The 17178-nt window shown below is 37.7% G+C and overlaps 1 protein-coding gene across 4 annotated transcripts in view; it reads left to right on the forward strand.

Moving 5' to 3' along the window:
• Positions 1-8868, forward strand: part of LOC129759651 (reticulon-1-A) — a 71945-nt gene extending 63077 nt beyond the window's left edge. For all 4 annotated transcript variants that reach the window (XM_055757158.1, XM_055757159.1, XM_055757162.1 and 1 more), the window contains one exon: positions 8546-8868. In XM_055757158.1, coding sequence (XP_055613133.1) covers positions 8546-8603 — 58 coding nt within the window. In that variant the 3' untranslated portion in view covers positions 8604-8868. The remainder of the gene's footprint in view (positions 1-8545) is intronic.
• Positions 8869-17178: the final 8310 nt, after the last annotated feature.

Genomic DNA, 17178 nt, shown 5'->3' on the forward strand with positions numbered 1-17178 from the left:
GCCTACAGGATAGCGTTCAAATCTTGCTTTTTTTTTTTTTCTTCCGAGCCAGAGGTCATGAGATCGAGTCTCGGTCACGCCATAGTACTCGTTCTGTTGGGCTGGTGGTGTTAGCATTTGTATGATGCTAGCCTTTATATCCTTGAGTGATGTACGCTTTAGTGTTTAGTAGAATTTAGATCTCTTCAAAGAAACATGAAGTTTCACTGAGATATGTGTGTGTTCGTTTAAAAAGAACGTATAAAACTCATGGGAATTAAATAATAATTAAGAGTGGTAAAAATCTAAAGAAACATTAGATATGAAAGTTTACTGTGATGGAATAACGTGAGAATCAGACGAAAGGAAAAGCAGAATACAGAATGATAGCTGAAAGGGTTAATCTCGATGCAGTCATGAGCCACGCTGCGGTTGGCAGCACGAGTTCAATTTTGGCGGCCGGAAAGAAGACTATCTGGGTCACTGCACCCAAAGCTACAAATCCAGCTCGGATCGGAGGTTGTCGTGAGGGTTACTTGACATGTGAAGCTGCGATTCAGTTTAATTTTTCTGTGGCTTTGGTGGAGCTACAAATTCGTTTTGGGCAATGAATAGTTACCAGTAACTTAAGCAACACATCAAAGAGCAAATTCAACGCGGTGAACGTTGCTTTCAGGATTTTCTAAGCTTCAAAGCTTTGAGCAGCCGGACAAATGTCCATGAAGCTGCAAGACAGGAGTATTATCCTCATGCTTTGGAGCTGCACTGCGGTTAGCATGCGTGAGCTTGTACTCGACGGCACTGTTCCGAAAATCAATCAAAATAAACACTCAGGATGCGTTTCTAGTTGGAAACAATCTGATAGCGCCTCTCGCAACTGCTTCGCCTGACTGGTATGCAATCTCGATCAGCGCTCCACTCAGCAATGCCAACCGAGTCGCATCATTCCGAATCATTGGTTTTACAACTATCGCATATCGGAGATGAGTGAGATACAAACTGATCCGTTCTGAATGTCACTCACTCAGTATCCGCCTTGTTTATTTGAAATTGAAAAAAAAACACGGTGGAAGTGAACATCTTTCCCTCACAAACACAACTACAATTTGATTTTATTCTTATGGTGTAAAAAAAACGCTGTAAAATCAAATAAATTTATTAATTGGCTATGTTTAAAATCAAACAACATTTGCTAAGGATCGGTTGCTTGTATCACTCACTCACTGCCTGAACCATTCACTCCTGATCCTAGACCAACATGATTCGCCGTATGCATCGCTCATTGGTGAGATTCCGATTGAATGATAGTGCTGCACTGTTTTGACAGCAAGCATCTTGCGAGGTGATCAATATTTTAGCGATGAATAGAACGAACGATGATCGGATAGGACCAGTAGCGATCAATAACAAAATCCGATCGCTGTACGTTCAGTTGCGAAGTGCAATCAGGAACATTCATTGAAAATGAGTGATTTTCGGAACACTGCTCGACGGTTTGAATCAGTTTGGAGAAGGTGGTTTGGGAGACAATCATTCGCTGGCGAAGTCAACCAATTCTTGCTGCCGATTCCTTCCGATACTGCAGATTTTCGAAGTCATCGGGATATTAAGGTTTTGGGCTGAATCCACCAGAATCAACGAAAAATTGTATTTGTCATCTATTGTGGTGCCAGTCAATAAGGAAACAGCTGAAAAATTATGAAAGCAGTTCGAACTGGGACAATGCATTTGAGCAGTGTAGTTAGAATGCATTTGTCCCAAATCAACTGATCGATGTGCTTGTGATCCCAGATTGGGATGACAACCTACTTTTGGTCAGAAAGTGCACCGAGAACGGAAAAAGGGTTACTTTTCTCGGAAACCAAGTGTAGTTTGCGTTTTCAGGAGAGGTTTTCTTACTTACTTACTTAATGATCCCGCGCCGATCCTCCGGTGCATAGGGCCGTGGTAAAAGACCTCCACTGTTGACGATCCGGAGCCAGCGTCTTCACCTGGTCCCAGTCAAGATTCTCGTCGACAGTTCGGATTTCAGTGGCTAGGCTTCGCCGCCACGAGTTTCTGGGTCTGCCTCTTCTTCGATGTCCTTCTGGATTCCAGTCTAGCGCCTCTCTGCAAATCTCGTTTTCATCTTTTCGCAGCGTGTGCCCAATCCATCTCCACTTACGTTCCCGAATCTCGATGTCCAGCGCCTTTTGATGGCACCGGCGATGAAGTTCAAAGTTTGAGAGGTTTTCGCCAGAGGGAAACTCCTTAACAACGTTTACTGCCTGAATTTGTTGCTGGAACTAAAGCGAGCCAATGTTAAGCCACGACAGATGGTCATCGAGTAATTTGCTGAGAACCCACCAGAAGCCTACACATTTGAGCGGTTTGCCGTTCTGTATGAGCTAGAACAACAAACCACCCTCGAGCACAGATAGCCAATGTGTGTGGAGCTGCAAACAGATCCGAGCAGTCTGCCGATCTGCAACCTTGTTTTTTTTATATTTTTTTTTTTTTTTTTAATTTCATCGCAGGTCGTAAACACGGACATTGCTGGAAAAATTGCTGTACAATAGACTGCCCCAAATTTGTATGGGAAAGTGTAAACCTGTAAAATGTTATGCGCTGCAGGCTAAAATTGATCCTAGGCGTAGTGTAAGATCTCATGCCAAATTTGGGCCAGATCGGATTAAGGAAAGGGGTCGCTCAACGAGCCTGAAGTTTGTATGGAATTTTGAGACATTTTGTTCGGGAGAAACATAAAAAACCAGTTTTCCATCAATAACTTTGGTTTTCTTCGGCCGATTTCTTTTGAAAACGGGTTTTCTGGAAGCCTGAACTATGACAAATATTTTATCCAAAGACTTCAATTTGAATCGAGTTAAATATAAAAAGTTATCAGGCTTCAAAAATTGGCTAACATTGTTAAGGATGGTATTCATTATTGTTAACGAGTCGGGGCGTTCGAACATTACGTCGCAGCATAAACCGTGATTAATACCACCCTTAAAAAAGTTAGCCCATTTTTGAAGCCTAATAACTTTTTAATTTTAACTCTAATTGATTTACAGTCTCCGGATAAAATATTTGTCATAACTTCAGGGTTGCTAGCGAACCGGGAAAACCGGGAATACCGGGAAAAACTTTGGAATTTCATCTAATCACCGGGAAACCGGAAAAAAACCGGGAATTTCGGCACATCACCGGGAAAATTGTCATGAAAGGAAGTTTTTCACGGTGTTTCAAAATTATTTTTAAATTGATTTCTGAATTTAAGAGAGTTTTCGACAATCCCGATATACATTTACATGAGGTAACACTTATTTTCGTTCATTTGTAACAAACAAAGTTTAAATAGTTTTCCTAACGCATTTCGGACCAAATACGAGATATTTTTTTTATCTCAGCAAGTTTGCTCCACTAACAACAAATGTTCTAAATTTAATAATTAATCTATAATCGACAATACTAAACACAAAACGTTTGTAACTTAATGATAAAATGTTTGTATAAATTGGTCCAGTGGTTTCTGATAGATATATAGAGTGTCGACAATCGGTGTTTCTTGACGTAGATTTTTTTCGCGGTCCTTATGTTACCTAAAACTTTCAATGTTCTTTAATTTACGACTACCAGTTTTAGTTTTCGGCGTCAAAAGGTTCAGTAATCGATAAACACGTTTCATTAAATTATTTCATGCAGAAATCAAATATGTTAGTAGCGTTAGATTTTTTTAAGCAGAGTTACATTTTTCTAACGAAAACAATATCTGTTCTGTTTTTCGTTTAATTGGCCTGAGGAGCGAAGCCTATATGGCAAATGTTTTGATTTTTTTACTTTTCCAACGTTAAATTTTTGCTTAAAGTTTCCTGAGCTGGAATATATGTTTTATTATAAAAATCCTGTTGAAATCCGAGCCCTGTCTTATTCACAATTTTCAATATTTTCTTCAATCTAAAGTTCAACTGACTACAGCATGCACTACTGAATTTATTTATTGTTTTGTATGAAGAAAAGTATTTTTGTCTAAAACCTGTCTTTGGATTTCTATAAAAAAAAATAACTGCAGTAAGAAAATAACTAAACATTTCCCTGCAATCTGATGTTTTTAAGTTTTGTAAGACCAATTCCTATTCAAGTTGACAAGATGATTTAATATTATAATTCGATGTATTTTCTACATATTTCTATATAAACTGTACAATTATTTTCTACAACTCTGTACAAATTTTAGATAAACTGGAATATTCATAGTGGCTCAAAAGAACCTCAAAACAGTGAAAATTTGAAGATCGAGTTAGTTGAACCCTTTCTAGACAAATTGTACAACAGAACAATAAATGTTCCTATTTCGTTGGATTTGTCTAAAAATTTATGAAAACCTGTCAACTTGATGCGAAAAGACAACGTGTTGAAAGACGTTGAAGTATTTCTCATGACTTCATACCGGTTAACCAGTTTAAAAAAAATTGTTATACATTTTCGGCCTTTATATTGAATTTTTTTTATTCGCCTTTATTTTATATTCAAAAACGAGTATAATAAATACCGAGAAAATCATCATTTTTAACCGTGAAAAAACCGGGGAAAACCCGGGAAAAACTTTGGAATTTCAAAACGAAAAATCGCTAGCAACCCTGTAACTTGGACTTCAAGGAAACCCGTTTTTAAAAGAAATCGGCCGAAGAAACCCAAAGTTATCTATAAAAAACTGGATTCTCCCGAACAAAATGTTTCAAAATCCCATACAAACTTCAGGCTCGTTGAGCGACCCTTTCCCTTGATCCGATCTGGCCCAAAATTGACTTACACTGGAAAAACAAAAAAACTCTGAGTCAATCTTAATTCATTGGTTCAACCCAGAACGTAATTCGAAATAAGCTGCATTTTCCGGAGTTCATATAATACAAGATAACTCGGCAATTTCTTAGCATCCCAATGAGATTCTGGTACAGTCAAGCGTTTTTCAAGCACGTCCAAAAATCTTAGTTGCTCACAAATGATTATGGCTTCTGACTTTTTTTCCAAGGAATACTGCAAAAGACTGAATACTGAAAAAGAAATCTATCAATAAACAATGTTTAAAGGATGAAATTTTGAATAACTCATTATTCTGTTTTCAATTTATTGATGAATGGACGAGTTCAATTCAATAAGCCAATATTCCACATAGCAGATGATCAACATATTATGTATTTAGAAAAAAAAATCTCAATTCCATGTAACATTTGCTGTAGAAAATGAGATTTTGTGAAAATTTCGTAAAATGTTTCGCTTTTTTCGCGAAATGTTCCGCCTTTTTCTTAGTTTAGTCTAGCATAGGGTTAGCATATCCCGCAATGACAAAAAGAGTACAATGAAAAAACTTTTCCAAAAGAGTAAAAAAACAAGAGATATAATTTAAAGTCATTCAAATACTGCCAATTTGTTGGAAGTAGTAGGTATGACTAAACATTTCAGATTGCCTGGTTTTATCTGGGCTGGCCCGATTTTTCAAAGAAAAAAAATTGCCCGGTCTGGCTTGGTTGCCAATATATCGAAGAAAAATGTCTGGATTTATCCAAAATGTAGGGGAGATGAGGGCATAACGAGCACCCGAGGCATAATGAGAAGTCCATTTTTCTACATAAGTACGTATTTTCTTAAACAAATTTTCATGAGGACTTGTTTCGTACTACCTATAGTATTAATTTTTCACCAAAAAAGAAATATCCTTTTCATATTTACAGAAATATTAAATAATAACCAGCTAGGTTCTGTGACGAAAATATTATAATTTTTGAGCACCACCAAATAAGCTTTTATGACCTTTAAATCATCTTGATCTGAAATGTACGCACTGCAACATGATCTACACATTGTTTCTAAATTTTCAGCATCATAAAATTTTTGATTTTTCACTTTAATCAATTGTAAAACGCGTTTTTACTTTAATTTGTTCACTAGAGGCGAACAGAGCACTTTCAATGAAGGCATATTGAGCATTTTCTGCCGGAGAATCTAGCAGCGAATTCAACACGATGAAGTCAACTAACGATGAACTCGAGCCTACTGATTATCTCTCCGACATCTAACCAATAGGCCAAATCGTCAGACGATACAAGTTGAGCTGTAGCTCTATTACTCAATTGACTTCATCGAGTCGAATTCGCTGCTAGATTCCCCGGAGAAAATGCTCATTATGCCTTCATTAATGGTGCTCATACTGCCTCGGGGGGTTTCTCATTATGCCTCTACAGTGACTGGTTTTCAGCTTTCGGCAAAATTTTTTAAAATGCATCTTTTAACGTTTTTATCTACTTTTTCAAGTTTCATCCAATTAGACAATAGACTATTTGAGTGTCGGAACACGAAACAATGATGTAATTCACATATTACAGCTGTTTTGTATGGTTAAATAAGCATTTTCCTTAAGGTGCCCATTATGCCCTCATCTCCCCTAATGTAAAAAATAAGCCAAATCAAAACTATTTTTTTACATAATGTATGTTTTTTGAGCTTGTTTCATCGAGATACACGTGCAAACATTTTTTTGGAAATGTAAAATTTGAATTGAACACCACTGAGGCGACTTAATTAAAAATATTTTTTCTTGTGTTCACTTTTTCTCTTGAATTTTTCATAAGGAAAGCCTGGATTTTGGTCAGATTTTCCCGAATATTGACCGGTTTTTTGATTGACTATTTTAAAATCCAATGCCCGGATTGTGTTAGGTTTTTGGGAAAAATGCTCAGATTGGCCTGGCCTGAATACGCCGGAAAAATTTTCTGGAAAGCTTAAGTATGACGTATACGATAATTATAAATTTTCTGTTAAGATTTTTATCAAATGGAAAAATCAAGGGCTAAATATTGCTATTTGGATTTTTCGAAGGAGAAGAAATATTGGATGTTATGCTCACATACGAGACCAGACACGATAAAATACTTGATTTCAACAAGAGATTTTAGGCGCGTATATTTCCTTTAAGTGAATAGTATGTTAGATTTGTACGCTACGAAGCCTTTGAGTATATTGGTTTTGTGCTCATTGATAACTTTTCGGGGGACTTCTGCATACTCAAACATACTTCATAAACTGATACAAACAAGTCCATTTTTCTGATTAAATAGCTTTCATAAAAAAAAAGAGTACAGTTTTGTACAGTGGTTTCTGAGACAATTAATGCCGAATATCGTCGGTTCTATATCGAGGTCCTCAATATTTTGAGATGCTAGTGCTAGCTGTGGTGTAGACCTTCCAGTCTTCTAAGCCAACAGTCATGAGATCAAATCCCGGTTACGGTATACATAGTACACTTTCTGTGGGTTGGTGGTTTTAGCATTTGCAAGATGCTAGCCATTATATCCTCGAAAAATGTACGGTCAGAGTTAAGAAAGGAATCTCTTTGAGGAAACATTAAGTTTCATTGAGATCCTGTATTCTGTATGTGTTTGTGTTCGTTTTTCGTTAGCTGACTAACAATTGTGCTTGCCAAGGGTATTTGTAGGTATCTGGATCATCACACCTTTGAAATACCTTGAGGTGATCTTCTACCCGAACTAGCAATTTATTTTTCTTCAAAACGCTCTGGTCTCTCAAGCCCTTCTTCCAAAATCCGATGATTTTTCTACAGGTGGTTAATGGGAGGCATCAAACTTTTTTTTTACAAATAGAAAAAAAAATTATCAAATGGAGCATCCGTAATGTTTTTGTTTTGTTTACTGTGATGAGGCTCTGGTTGCTGTAAATCAACAAAGGGACTCCAAAGTGTTGATATACTTTAGCAAACGTATTGTCGTCATTAGATAAATGCTAGTTATTGTTTTTTTGTTGAAAGTGCCAGTTTTACCCAACCTTCCCCAAACAAATTACGATACAGGAGGTGTAGTATCGTAACTTATGTTCATATGGCATTTCATACCATATTGCCCTCTATTATTATGCATGCATGAGAATGTGTAGACAAGTATGCCATGCAATCTAATGTAGCATGAGTCAGGAAGAAACATTCGTTGCTGGACAACCAACAGTAGTAGACGTCATGTGCATTAGCTCCGTATACAAGACTATAGGAGGTACTATTAAGTGTATAGCACCAAACCGAATAGCGACAGTAGGACGTAGGGGAAGTAGTAACACTATTTCTTCAATACAGTTAATTGGTGCGGGACAAAGAATTTAGTATGTGGTCAAGCTTCTATTCCAAATGCTCTTCGCGCTTTTCACCACCTTAGAATTTCTTCTGATCTTCTATCCGTCTTTCATTTCAACTCTTTAACGCTCACCGATAAAGCCGCAAATTAATTTCATAAAACAAATTCACGCTGATTTCTCTTCTTATAAATTGAATTTTATTATACAGATAAATGATGTTGATTCTGGAAAAAGTTTGTTAAAACGAAGACATTTTTCACAAAACACATCGAAGCACGCTGTAATCGTAATATTGTATCCCTTTTTCAAACCCTGCTATTAACAAATCAGTGCTTACTATTCTCATAAACTCCCGTTTAAGTTATGCCAATACTATTTTTTTTAACATAAGTCATAATGGAATATTTCAACAAACCAACTTTTCTAATGAATCATTTTCCATTTTCAGGGTCAAAGCGGCCGTTCCCATCGGAGGCAAGAAAGCCGACTCGGATAAGGATAAATAAGATGATGTTTGAAGATGGGCGTAGTTTGTATTGTATAAAATATCCTTTTGTTTTATTTTATTAATTTATTCAAACTGGATAATTAAAACTGAGAGACATGTGCAAAAAAATGCAACTAAGCTACAATGACGAATTAAATCGAATGTTTTTTCTTTCATTTTTTTTTATAATTACCGGTGAACAAATCTCCGATTTGCGATGTAAACACGTTTTTTTAGATACTGATTGAAAAAAAAAACCAAAACAAAAAGAAAACCAATATAAACACTCACACACATACACACTACTAATTACCACTTCTACTGATCAATAGTCTCTTTATATAGAAACAAAAATCAACAAACCCAATAGTAGACAAGTCTCTAGATAAGTAAATGGAACGAAAAATATGAGAGCAGAGTTACGAGGTTAAGTCGTGAAGAGAAGGAAAAAAACCGAACATTAATCTCCATTCAGTTGCCTTTATTTTGTCCTCGTAGTGGAATGAAGCAAAACCAAAATGTGTTAAGGAAATCAGAAAAAATCCGAGTCGGTCTCTTATAAGACGGAATATAATCGTTGTAAAGATTTGAAAAAACAACAACCATAACAACTGGAACAAATAATAATAACACAAGAAACAGCTGAGATTAATATTTAACTACCGAAAATAAAAACAAAGTAAACCAAAACTCTATTTAATGAAATTTCTCAAACCCTTCTCGAAAGACTCCTCTTATTGTCTGGCGGAACCAAATGAATAGGAAAAAAGAACCCGTTTGTGTAAGGAACGACTCAAAGGCAATGGTAAAGTTTTGAATGTTTTATTCGATAGAAAAAGTATTACTTCTGAATCGACCACACAAGTGAGTACCATGCAATAAATTTTGTTGACCAGTCAACCAATTCTTCGTTTTTATCGAATTCTTGAATTTTCGTTCCAAAATCCAGTCGTCGTTAGTCGTCTCCGCTTGTTATTTAGTAGAGATTTGTTGTGATGATCAATAATTGTGGTTTTGAGTGTGTTGTTTTTTTTTCTTAAACGATACAAATCGACTCCTGCTGGAAGGAAAATCCAAACCCGCTAGAAGAAATTTAAATTTAAATGAAAAAAAAACTCTGTATTTTGAGCTTTGTTTTTTTTTTTATATATATCTGAACATTATCGATAACAAACAAGAATATTGAACGCAAAATGTCGAAATACGTTTGATGAAATTAAAAGAATTTCGCTTACGAAAAACAGCAACAAAATGAATCTGTGTAAAGTAATTGACAAACCAACAAAAAAAAAACAAATGCTTATAAAGTCGCTATATTCATATATTATATTATTATAATTCGTATAATGGTAAGGCTTGTTTGAAAACGGAGCAAAAAGCAGCGTGGATGCACCAAAATGCCAAGCAAGTGTCGGAAGTCGTCCCGTTTACTATTTTTGATTTGATCCCTGCCTATTATATGATCCATTGAAAGCTACCTATACAAATTCTGTTGAAAAGTTGTGCATTATTTAAGCCTAGAGAGATTAATCGAACACCCAACCCGAGGTATCGAAAGGGTCGTTTTTCGTTACACCACAAAATGGCCACCAAAAAGCTTGGGGCGTTCAATTTTATTGTCATTTAGCTTATTGTGTAAGGCAAGAAATAACCATTTTTCGATTTGCACCCTTTTTCTAGAAGTAATCAATTGGAGCTGAACTGAGATAAAAAAAAGTATGGTAATATCTGAAAGAAAAAAAAAGATCAAACAAAGGAAAAAAAATCTTCAAACCGAGCACTCGGAATGAATCGAAATCATAGAAGAAGAAGAATAAGACAAACCATTACCACGCGAATGCTTTAATGAGAGAAATTTTCCGAAATTCAAGCAAAAGAAAATAATACAAGAAAAAAATCATTCAACCTTCATTCACCTTAATAACTACGGGAATGTGAGAGAGAGTTTTGTCAAATGACATACACCAGCAACAACAAAAGAAATCTGTCATCAATGCATACAAAAAATGGAAATAAATAATACTAAAATGAATAATCTCGTTCATTCTTCATTATTGAATAGAATAAGAAAGCTAATCATTGTGTATCTTTCAAATTCAGTTTTGCCGAAACCATAAACGTTATGTCCTTTAGATAGTAAATAAAATGCGGTCCTCGGTTGGTTCTTTTTTTAACGATGACCGGTTGTTTCTTATAATCTCTTAAGATGTGAGGTAAGTATTGCAAAAAGAAAAACTCGACTAGATACGATAGAGATACGAAATTTAGCAATCCTTATTAAAGTAAAAGTTATTCAAGTTTTTAAGTAACTGGGCGAGCAACTATGTAAATTGGGAAGATAATAATAATCAAAGTGTTTTTAAACTAAAAACATCTTAATCGCATGAATATTCAATATCAATCTGCCGTACACGGAAAAAAATGGAAAAGCATAAACTACACAAAACGGTTTAAAGCTAATCCCGAGCTGATTTTGGATGGAAATTTTTTTGGCAAGTCATGTCGAATTTTGAAAAATGACCATACACATTTTGTAGATCGGTCCAAAAAACTGACCTGTCCAAAATTTCAGCTCCATCGACCTTGATTTAGGGGTGCCTCAATGTGCTCAAAGTTTTGGTTTTTTTACTCTCAAAAATCACTAAAGTAAATCGGAAAAATCGAAATTATAATTTCGATGCCAAATGACTTAAAAATGCATAAAACGTCGAAATCGGATTTTATATCGAAACAATTTTTTTTTTTGGAGAAAATTAACTTTCTAGGACTTCGTTGACTTAACGGAAAACAGTTTCCCATACATACATATAGCAAAATATCACTTTGGTATTTAAAAACAGAGAAATTTAGGGCGTGATAAAAAATTTGCTTCAGTTCTGCAGTAAATGTATGCTCGTGTCCTTTATGTCATTTTATCATTTAAGAAAAAATGAAACCTTAATAATGCTAGTTTTGGTCATCGCTTGCTATCAGTTAAATTTTTTTTCCAAAACCTTAACGATGCCTAGTTTTGCTGTCGTTACTGTTGTTGGAAGCAATTTGGGCAGTGGAAAGGATACTCTTGTTCTGTTTGCTGGTAGAACTTAGAATACTTTTTTTTCATTTTAATTTTTCACGGGATTTTCATACTTTGGGATGATTTATCCCAAAGTATTTTGGGATAACTTCGCTACCTTATATACTAAACCATTTCCATGGTTACATATAATACTTGATTATTTCTAATAAACATCACCATGGATGTGTTGTTATGCATCTCATCGATTGTTTCGATGAATGAGACAAATCTCAACACTTCTCATCAATACACGCATTCCTTCAGTGTCACAACCAGGCTTGGCAAAAGTCATCGTCATTAGTCAAAAACTGTGACTGTGAAGCCTCTTGGTCCGTCAAACCCAATTGACTGTTCCTCATACGCCAGTCACTCATCCCCCAGTCGTTTAAGCTAAAAGTGTTTGCATGTCCTCCTCGAGCAATATCCACGTTTCGTGCAAGGTTACACTTTGTGCGAGGACTTAGTCTTCTCGACCGCAGTTGCTTGTGGAGGCCATAGTAGGCACGACTTCCGCTAATCATTCGCAGCCGAATTTCACCGCTCGTGTCATTGTCTGCGTTCACCACTCACCAGTGAGTCGAGATTGACAATGTCTTCGACTATCTCCAGCTCGTCGCCATCGATCTTGACCTTGTTATTACTGGACAAGCGGGCTCGTTCGGTCTCGGATCCGCAGGTCGGCATAAACTTGGTCTTGGACGTATTAATCATTAACCCAATCCTTCCTGCTTCGCGTTTCAGTTTGCGATAGACCTCCTCCACCGCCGCAGATGATCTGCCGACTATGGCCCTTATTCTGCGCCGCGCGTGACGTGATGATAGTCGAGTCACCCAAGTCACTCTATTCCAGTAGTCGGTTTAGGTGACGAACGTCACTTCGGATGAACTTTATGAGTTCTTACCCTATTCTCGTATTCACCGTGGGTGAGAATCGTTGCACTCGGGTGACGATTTTAGGTGACAATTGTCGGTACGTTTTCAGGTGACGACGAGATAGAAATGAAATAAAAAATTACGAAAATTACAGTGAAGCGGTGTTGTTAGTTGTTAGAAATCAATCAAAAAATAGACCCAGCATGTTTTAAAGCTTTCAATTATCTATCGGTTTGTAAACGACGAAAATTTCTTTATATAAATGGGTTGGAGTTGAGTGGTTCTTAAGGGATTCTGCTAAATTTGGCTGAATGAAATTCCAAAATGTTTGTTACCGATAAGTTTTTTTTTGTAACATCTTTATTTGGCTCATACCTTTACGATTTTAGGTGACAATTGTCGGTACGTTTTAGGTGGTGACGAGTAAGAAAAGAAATGAAAAATAATTGATGCTGCTGCAGCCTTGTTGACTTCGAAACCAGTGCTCGGCATTCCATAATCCCTATGATCTATTGGCGACTGGACTGTGGGCTTATGATTACTGGCATGTCACGGTGATAACCTCGGGGAAAGCACCTAGTTCAGCAGCACTAACTGAAAACAAAAAAAACACGTGAATCGCTTATATTCTTGTAAAATGACACAAATCGGAAGCTGTTCTGGCCAAGCAGTATAAACGAAAAATTACCTTACTCACTTGAATCCGTCTGTTGGACACCGGTTGGTTCCAACACCAGCTGTCGATTGTTTTTTTTTTCCTTCTAGTTGGAGTTTTTGGTTTCAGCTTTTTCCACTTAGGACGCACAAAAATGCCTTTTACGAACCGGAATTCTCACTAACAGCTTTAAAAATCTGTTTGGAAAATTCGAAGCGCGAACGAAAACAAATCAATTTAGAACAAATTCTACCATTTTGACAGATGTGTTCATTCAGTCACTCACCTCACATCGACTCCGGGAATAAGGTGACAAAACTCACGGTGACTCCGAGGTGAGGTGACAATCCTCACGTCACGCGCGGCGCAGAATAAGGACCAAAGATTCGAATTTTCATTCGAAGAGATATCCGACGTGAGCGCCAGATGTTTTGGAGACTCGCAAATGAAAAACGGGCTTTTCTGATCCGGGTTTCGACGTTTTTCTTGGTACCACAATCAGGCGTTATCTGGCTACCAAGATACTGGAAGCACTTCACTTTCTCAACCTGTTGCCCAGCTACCATGAAACTGGAGGAATTTCCTGTGTTGATCTCCATCGATTTGATCTTTCCGACATTGACTTTGAGACCTGCTGCCTTGGAGCTTTCGGTGAAGTCGTCGAGTTTGCTCTGCATATCCATTGTGTTTGGGCGATCAAAACAATATCGTCAGCCAGGTCAAGGTCGTTCAGTTGCTCCATTTTTGAAGGATTCTACGGCAATCCTCGGTTCGGTGCACAGTCGATCCTGTCAGAATCTCATCCATTACGATTACAAAAAGTAGCGGTGATAGGATACATCCTTGTCTCACTCCAGCAGTTACCGGCGTCAATTTTCTCCTGGATCCTGCTCAGGATCACTTTGCGGAGTACTTTGAGGGGTGTACATATCAATGTTATGCCATTCCAGTTACCGCACTCGGTCAGGTCTCCTTTCTTCGGGACCATTACAAGAATACCCTGCATCTCGTCGGCCGGTAAGTTGCAGTATCCCAAATGTCAGCGAAAAGACGGAGCAACATTTGTGCTGACAAGGCAGGGTCGGCTTTGAGCATCCCAGAAGGAATGCAATCGATTCCAGGCGCTTTGTTGGACTTTATGTCTTTGATTGCCGCGTCTATTTCAGCCAGGGAGGGCGCTTCCGAGTTGCCGCCATTAATGTGACTTACTGTTGGCGCTTCGAGCTGCGGGTTCTGTTGGCAATGGCTATTCGTGACTCGGAAGAGTTGTTCAAAGTGCTCAGTCCATCGTTTGAGCTGATCTGTTCGATCGGTCAACAACTGACCTGCTCGGTCTTTCAGCGGCATTCTTGCATTAGTCCTTGCACCACTGAGACGGCGAGAAATGTCATAAAGTGATCGGACATTTCCATTGGCGGCTCCATCTCCATAACATGAAAAAATAGGAAGGTGTTATTTTTATTTTGTTAATGTAAATAAACAAAACGCTACAAGCTGGATTCCGATCCGGACGATCATGAACCACATCACAACGCTACGAATTATACTGGAACAAATCAACGAATTCCAGGACTCTCTTCTTCTGGTGTTCGTTGATTTCGAAAAAGTATTTGACCGACTGAACCACGAAAACATCTGGGCTGCTCTTAGACGACGAGGGGTCCCAGAGAAACTAGTCCATCTCATCGAAGCACAGTACGAGGCATTTTCGTGCAAGGTCTTGCACGACGGTGTCTTGTCCGAACCAATCCCGGTAACTGCTGGAGTGAGACAAGGATGTATTCTATCACCGCTACTTTTTCTAATCGTAATGGATGAGATTCTGATTGGATCGATCGACTGTGCACCGAACCGAGGATTGCCGTGGAATCCTTCAAAAATGGAGCAACTGAACGACCTTGACCTGGCTGACGATATTGTTTTGCTCGCCCAAACACAACCAGATATGCAGAGCAAACTCGACGACCTCACCGAAAGTTCCAAGGCAGCAGGTCTCAAAGTCAATGTCGGAAAGACCAAGTCGATGGAGATCAACACAGGAAATCCCTCCAGTTTCATGGTAGCTGGGCAACAAGTTGAGAAAGTGGAGTGCTTCCAGTATCTTGGTAGCCAGATAACGCCTGATGGTGGTACCAAGAAAAACATCGAAACCCGGATCAGAAAGGCCCGATTTGCGTTTGCGAGTCTACGAAACATCTGGCGGTCACGCCAGATCTCTCTACGAACGAAAATCCGAATCTTCAACTCAAACTTCAAATCAGTATTGCTGTACGGGTGCGAAACTTGGTGCACATATGCGGTAACGATGCGAACACTGCAAGTATTTGTAAACCGCTGCCTGCGGAATATCATCCGCGCTTGGTGGCCTGGCAACTGGATCTCGAATGAGGAACTGCATCGCCGGTGTCATCAAAAGGCGCTAGAAATCGAGATTCGGGAACGTAAGTGGAGATGGATTGGGCACACGCTGCGAAGAGATGAAAACGAGATTTGCAGAGAGGCGCTTGACTGGAATCTAGATGGGCATCGAAGAAGAGGCAGGCCCAAAAGCTCGTGGCGGCGAAGTCTAGTCGCTGAAATCCGCACCTTGGCTGGCAGCAAGTGAAGACGCTGGCTCCGGATCGCCAGCAGTGGAGATCTTTTATCTCAGCCCTATGCGTCGGTCAATCGGCGCTGGACCCTCAGGTAGGTAGGTAATTTTTTTTATTTCTAAATCGTTAAAAAATCATGTCTTGAGCAAACATTGTACATATAGATAAAATACACAAATGCAATGAACAAACAATATCATAGGAACTTCATTTCTCGCGAGAGCTTTCATTACCTCGAATGAAACATTGAAACATCTTAAGAATTCACAGAAAACAGTTAAAAAGTTTATCAAAACAACTTTAAAATTTGCATTTCACATATAGAATATGTTGATCAGACTACAAATATTCTGAATGGACAGAAGTGGCCACTAGTTCATGTCAGTTTTTATGTGATTTTGTAATAAAACTGTTAGTTTACATTTTGTTTCATACGACGTAATGAAAGCTCACGCGAGATTTATTGATTCAGACATAATAAAATGTCGAAGAAATTAACTAAAATTTATAAATTTTGAAGCTTTTTTTGTAATTCAGAAACCCGGATGAAATTTTTCCAATAAGTTTATCCCACTTAGTGATTATCTTTACAGCAAATTTATTGAAGAAATGGAAGAAAAAATTTGAAGGGTTTACTTTTTTTTTTATTTACGACACTTTACCATCCTTGTGTCTGGTTTTGAAGGGTTTACGATAAGGTTGCCAGAATTTTTTCCACTCCCATCCGGGCCTAGCAATTCCGGGCATTTTTTCAAAAAAACCTGGCAAAATCCGGGCATGGATTTCAATTTTTCAAATCCAAAAACCGGGCAAAAACCGGGCAAAATTTAGGTGTTATTATATATAAAAGCAAAGAAAAAATGCAAAAAATATTAAATTAATATTTTATTAATGTAATTGCAGACTTCCGAAAACTTTTTGGAACACTTAAATATTTAAAGGTTTATAAAAGTAAATCAGCGAAATTATTTGAAACAACCGTTGAAAATTTCCATACCGTTAATCGATTTTGCTGAAACTTACTCAAAAACTTTGATTTTTTTTGGTTTTTTTTTGTGAAAATTGTGAAAAAATCCGGGCAATATCCGGACTTTTTTCACGATATCCGGGCAACCGGGCAGGACCGGACTTTCTCGAAATTTTGCATCAAATATCCGGGCAAACCCGGATAAAACCGGGCAATCTGGCAAGCTTAGTTTACGATCATATGTTTTATTTTCGAAACATCGGAAATTTTCAGATTTTTGTGTAAAACATCCGAAGGATACCTCAAAATTAGCGAATTGTGACATTGTCTACAGTTTAAGTGTTGCACCGTGTAATTGAAATGTATTGATTATGGAATTCCGACATTGATTACAGTATTCTTTCCACATGTACTAAAATTTGGAATAAAAAATATTAAAACTTCGAATAA

Source organism: Uranotaenia lowii, unplaced genomic scaffold (genome assembly GCF_029784155.1).
Source record: "Uranotaenia lowii strain MFRU-FL unplaced genomic scaffold, ASM2978415v1 HiC_scaffold_23, whole genome shotgun sequence".
Taxonomy (NCBI): domain Eukaryota; kingdom Metazoa; phylum Arthropoda; class Insecta; order Diptera; family Culicidae; genus Uranotaenia; species Uranotaenia lowii.